Here is a 6,798-nt window from a genome sequence, read left to right as displayed (position 1 = left end):
ACAAAGAGTAAAAGGGGTCCATATTCTTTCATTTTGTTCCAAATTGCAAACTGTAACTGCCATTCTGAATGCAATAAACTACAGGACATTTACATGCTCTGCAGAATGACAGACTGACTATAGCAATACATATATATGCATACTTAGAAAAAAACATTGGTTGTCTTCTAGGTTAGGACGACAGGTGAATGTATCAATACATCTATCTAAATCCACTGGGTTAGGACGTCAGATGAATTTATCAATAAAACTATGTACATCCAGTCATGTATATTTATTTGGACACACTGAGTCACACACAAGCAGTAAACACAAACACAAACAAAATTTGACCAACTAAGGGTAATTGACATTTTGCTGGGAGTCCGATGCGCCCTCTCCGACGACTTCCTGAGTAACACGCATACCGCAATGGCTGCGCCCTTATGAGAGGCGAACGTAAATATATTTGATTATTTATGCCTGACTACACGTTGTGAATGTCGGCATTTTGTCAATCGTTACAAAATTTGAAGAAGAACAATCGTTTGATGGATGACAAATGTTTTCATCGTGGGTTACATTGTATTTACTTTTATTTCCGTGCACACCTCCATGCCTTTGACTGCTTTGTTGTCACTTTTTAAATAAACCGTACTCCAGAGAGAAACCAGGTCTTGTAGACTATAACAGTACAGTCTGCATAAAGTGTTCGTCTACTTAACTTATAATTGTCTTCATTTACTTCAATTTAGAACTCATCAAACTCTTACAGAAAGTGACCGACGAGTATCTTATCTTGGGGTCAAAGTAATTTTTGAAAAAACAATAATTAAAGTAAAATAGAATAAAATTCTTACCAACCTACCCTTTTTTCAGAATTCATGTTATCAGAAACATTTTTTTATATTACCTATATTCTTTTAAGTAAACATGCTTTCATTTCTTTATTTTCGTAATTCATTGTAGGATTTCATTTATCCAGTACAGATCAAGAGATGTAAAATTATGATAACATAAAAATAACCGTCTGGCGTTATTTCCTAGCAACAAATTTTTCAAATTGGTTGATTTCAGAGCTGAACGAATGAATTATCAAGATGATCTATCAAATAAAAAACTTCCAAAGTTACACAGAGTAATTTCACGCGTTCAGTAAAGTGCGCCACCAACGTTTAGAGTGAAATGAGTACATAGAACATAGTTGCTAACGGCAACAATAATACGATTCTGTGACACTTGTCATTCACTGTTTGTTCGATTAGGAATCCATAATTCGGTTGTGAGCAAAGTCGATGCAAGCGGCAGCATAACCCTATCTAAAATTGCCCCAGAAATGCATCAATTTGTAAGTAGAAAATAGAAAATATCCAATCTTAAATTTATTGTACGGAAACTTAATTGGAAAGTGTAGTATATTCCGTGAACAAATTCACTATATGTTAAGGTGAGAGAAAACAGCGCCAACTACGTTGTTTATTCAAGGAAAAGGCTGAGTTGTATGATACAGTATCTGGGGTTATACTCCGAACCAACCAAGTCTTTGATCTTAAACTTGTACTGTTTGGTTAACGTTAATTCTTTCAATGATCTCGGACAAATAACTCGTGAAAACTACAATGTTACTCATTAATCATCATATAAGTTTTGCTACTTGTGTAAAAAATTCCTTAACCACAGATACGAGAACGTTTATGTCTTTCAAAAGTCAACATATATACAATATCCTGGTGTTGTAACATTTCCGCTTATTAAATTCAATGCACCAAAATGTCATATATTTTGCATTCCTTACTCAATAGACGTAATGACATGATACATGGTCTATTTAGACCCACTTTGACCAAAAATCAATACCCCATTTTAGACCATTACAGGTTTCTAAAAGATTAAAGTTTAGACATTTTTACCGCCCTGGAGAGTAACACGCTGTGTTCAAAATGTCTGTAACAAATCGCTGAAAAGTGCAAGTCCTTGCACTACGCTCAACTCGTGTTCACTGTTGGTACGCTACTTTCCCGGCGTAATGATTTAAGATTTAATTTTTGCATCAATTATTTACATTTTTCTCCTTCCGTTGTTATTTTATTTTAGTTTACCTTATCTGTTTTATGTTTCATTCATCTGTCTACTTTAGATTCAGAACGGTTTATCGCACACACTGTCTAACGTGTACGTAATAAGAGTAAATAAATGGGACAATACAGGTAAAATACTGAGGACTGAGACAAGTTCTTGCCGCGGCCTTTGCCTTTGAAACAATAAAATGTTACATTGATAAAAAGCAAAAACGTGATTATGATGCCAATACATTCGGGACTAAAAAACCCAAGTGTTTGGTTTAAGTTACCCAACTCGAGCTCCACCTAGTTTTTCACTGTACCGTAAATATTTTAGAGAAAAAATTAATAAAATCGCGAAAATTGTGAAATCTCGCCAAAAATAGTGAAATCCGATGCGGAAACTTACATCAACTTTAAAAAAAACTGTATAAAACCGTTTTTCCAATCTGATTTGGCAGTACATAAGCTTATGATGAGCACAAACCAATAACACAGACACCACATGAGTCCAATAACACAGAGACCAATCTCTCGGGGGACTTTTTTAACATTCAAACCTCAGAAGCAGTCGTTTACCTTTAACTTTGCAAAATTGTTCACTTCATTTACCTACATACATTTGATTATGATGCAGTTAATAGCCAAGTGAATGTGTATGTCTGCCAAAATATCTCGGTATAAGTTAAAGTGTAGGTAATATATCCATACAGTTGTATGATAATGTATTGAGAGTACAATTTGGGTATTGAAGACAATTTTCAAGTACTCTATGGCTTCCGATAATGTGTATCAGTGGTTTGAAATTTTACGCCATTAAATGACCTCCTACACGTCCTACAGTGCTTAGCGTGGGAGGGGCCCCCACCCTCCTAACTAGCTATCATGAGGGATGCTGTTTCTGCCCAGAATCAAGATTGAAAGAGAAAGCCCTGCTGACTGAAGATTTCCAAGCACAGATTACAGCTCAATGTGAGACCGTATTCTTAAAGCCCATATCTATTTGTAAAGAAATCTCTTCGCATGTTATGTATGGACTCTGTTAGTTTAATTTAGCATACTATACTGTATATCTCTGAAGTGGGGGGGGGGGGGTGGTACTGTATAGTTATTACACATCAAAATATGTGTAGCCGGGAAGGAGGCTACGAAATTTACTGGGTTCATTTCAGGGGAGCATGAAGGGGGGGGGGGGGGGGCTCCTTATAATTAGCCGGCCGACCCACCGTAAATTGTGACCCCAGCCTTAGTTGTATAATCTTAACGTCAAGTTTTGATAAAGAGTTATTGCTTGAAACTTTATATGAACTTTACATCTTTTTTTGAGGAATGTTTTACCTACGTTTTCTACACCTGTTCCAACAAGGTTTGTTTTCGTTAATATGTACATGAGGATGGGGGGGGGGGGGGGGCTGGCAAGTCAGACAGTGGATTATTTTGAATTCAAGTAAACAATCGATAATCCAGTATAGTTCCTGTCTCCCCATAATAAATTTCTTTCTATGAATGAATATTATCCATAGGTAGTGTATTGACAAGTTTAAATGTTGAGTGAAATCTTGGTTTAGAATCTGTCACCATGTTAAAATTGTACTAGTTGTAACTGGAATATCATTTTTTGATCAGAGAACTACAATATATTCAATGCGAATTGTTAAAAAATCAATAATTAGACATTGTACATGTTAATTAGTGGTTGTTATTATTATCCATAAGCAGTACAGAAACAGATTGAATTTATGATCGCTGTTGAGGGCACTAATTTTTGGGTGCGGACCTAAAAATCATTTTGATTTGGTCGTGTATATAGCTACAAAAAATATGTTTACTCACAGGTGATACAGTAGACTTAACGGTGAACCTTATTGCATAACTTACGAGTAAGATATACAATATACATAAATGAATATACTGAATGATTATAATAATCATAAGCAGGACTACACCGATTAATAGCAAATAGATATAGTCTATGGTATAACTGATTAATGACAAATTTATGCATATGGATACACTATAGAAACACAAAGACATACGGGTATACAGAGATTAATAAGAAAAACATACAGAGATACACTGATTAATAAGAAAGACACAGGTGTACATTGATTATGCGTACATGTGTGTGCTGATTAATAAGACATACAGGTGATTAATAATATAAAAAAACCAGTTGATGCACTGATTATTAGAAAAACAGGTGTACACTGATTAATAAGAAAAAGGTACAGGGTACACTGATTAATAAGAAAAAGGTACAGGGTACGCTGATTAATAAGAAAAAAGTACGGGGTACACTGATTAATAAGGAAAACAGGTGTACACTAATTAACAAGTTATATATCATAGTCTGGTTGTATTCTTACAAAAAAATAATCTGTGCAAAATGTTGTAACTTTAGTGAACGGACATACTTGGGTCAGATTTACGTGGGTTTTACACTTCATGTGTGCATAGTATTAACACCGGGCAGGGCAGCGAGCATGTGATTGATCAATATTTATTAACTGATTGAATGATTGCTTGTTCGATTGATTGAAGGATTGGTCGATTTAATGATTGATTTTTGTGGTGAAATAAAGTTATTTTCTGTGTGTTATTAATCAATTGGGTGTTTGATTTTTGTAAAGTGTTATAAAACATTTTAATCTCAGTATGGTAATGTAAGGCCAAATAAAAAGTAGTATGTTTCCAATAACACGACTGACCTTAGTTTAATAAGCTTCAACCCAAAACATTATTATTTTGTATGCAAAAAGGTAAAATGGTAACAATTTACTTCTAATTCCATGTACACCTCCATGTCTAGCCTTTGTGACTCTAGTGTGGTCACTTTTTAAATAAACCGTACTCCAGAGAGAAACCAGGTCTTGTAGTCTATAACAATACAGTCTGCATAAAGTGTTCGTCTACTTAACTTATAATTGTCTTCATTTACTTCAATTTAGAACTCATCAAACTCTTACAGAAAGTGACCGACGAGTATCTTATCTTGGGGTCAAAGTAATTTTTTTTTTCAATTTAAGGTAAAATAAAATAAACTTCTAAACTACCTACCCTATATATTCTGAAGTCATGTTATCGGAAACAAACATTTTTCTATATTGCCTATGATCTTTTGGCATACTTTCACTTCTTTGTTTTCATATTTATGTCATATTTCATTGTAGGATTTCATTTATCCAGTACAGATCAAGAGATGTGAAATATTATGATAACATAAACATAACCGTCTGGTGTTATTTCCTAGCAAAGTTTTCAAACTGATTGATCTCAGAGCTGAACGAATTAATTATCAAGATGATCTATCAAATAAAAAACTTCCAAAGTTACACAGAGTAATTTCACGCGTTCAGTAAAGTGCGCCCTCAACGTTTAGAGTGAAATGAGTACATAGAACATAGTTGCTAACGGCAACAATAATACGATTCTGTGACACTTGTCATTCACTGTTTGTTCGATTAGGAATCCATAATTCGGTTGTGAGCATAGTCGATGCAAGCGGCAGCATAACCCTATCTAAAATTGCCCCAGAAATGCATCAATTTGTAAGTAGAAAATAGAAAATATCCAATCTTAAATTTATTGTACGGAAACTTAATTGGAAAGTGTAGTATATTCCGTGAACAAATTCACTATATGTTAAGGTGAGAGAAAACAGCGCCAACTACGTTGTTTATTCAAGGAAAAGGCTGAGTTGTATGATACAGTATCTGGGGTTATACTCCGAACCAACCAAGTCTTTGACTACAACTTGTACTGTTTGGTTAAGGTTAATTCTTTAAATGACCTCGGACAAATAACTCGTGAAAACTACAATGTTACTTATTAATCATCATATTTCACCTTTCACCTTTACCTACGCCCTCAACGGCAGCCTAGCCTCGGATACGTACCTAGCAACTGTGTCACTTTGAGCTTCAATTGCCTCCCATGGTTTTGTTTGAATTTTTTTGAATCCCAGTCCCAACCCTTCATCGCCTTAACCTGATGACCTCGAGGGAGAACGGCAGATCCGAAGGATCTGGTAAGGAAATTAGAATTGTTATTGTACTGCTAAAGGAAATTAGCCACTTACGCTGTCGCATTTCGTCCCGATCACATAAACAACAAACATGGCGGCGCCCAGCACTTAAAATATTTAGGATCTAGCCACTTTATTGTGGAAGGCGTGATTTCGTTACAACCAACGTACACTCTAGGAATTATTTAATAACCTTTATCTTAATTTCAAATATATTTATCACTGCTGTCACCTCTCTACCACATGTCAAGTTACACGTAAGCATTGTAACTTAGACAGTGTAGTGGAGTCAACACGTTTACTGACATACTGTACAACATTTCGAGTGTTGTAGTCAGATTGACTGTGGCAATACTTCCATTAATTATACATTTGTATGAAGTATTATAGATAACATTATCCCAACAGTTCAGTTCTGTGAGGGATAAGGTATCTATGGATATTAAACATTCCTTCAGTGGTCATATGCTGTATCAGCATCATACTCATTTACAAGGGAAACAGGTCAATTGGACAAGTATTTACCATTTTTGCATTGACGAAGTTTACTGGTCAACGGTGTCATGTATTTCTTAATGTAAATAACTATTTCCTGGTAATGTATGTCACAGTTGAAACACTTACATCATAAAGTACAATGTATCGGTTATACTACCATGCATATATGTCATATCAAAGTTTATTTGTACTCATTGCATTTTGTAAACAATTCAGTATTTATTAACAAGCTGTCAC

At 34.9% G+C, this 6,798-nt stretch overlaps 1 protein-coding gene across 1 annotated transcript in view; it reads left to right on the top strand.

Annotated features, from left to right (window-relative positions):
• The first annotated feature begins 5,934 nt into the window (after window positions 1–5,934).
• Window positions 5,935–6,798, top strand: part of LOC144448429 (uncharacterized) — an 84,606-nt gene continuing 83,742 nt past the window's right edge. Inside the window, exon 1 of the mRNA XM_078138673.1 lies at window positions 5,935–6,066. Coding sequence (XP_077994799.1) covers window positions 6,030–6,066 — 37 coding nt within the window. The 5' untranslated portion in view covers window positions 5,935–6,029. The remainder of the gene's footprint in view (window positions 6,067–6,798) is intronic.

Source organism: Glandiceps talaboti, chromosome 17, assembly GCF_964340395.1.
Source record: "Glandiceps talaboti chromosome 17, keGlaTala1.1, whole genome shotgun sequence".
NCBI lineage: Eukaryota > Metazoa > Hemichordata > Enteropneusta > Spengelidae > Glandiceps > Glandiceps talaboti.
This window is presented reverse-complemented; position numbering and strand designations above follow the sequence as displayed.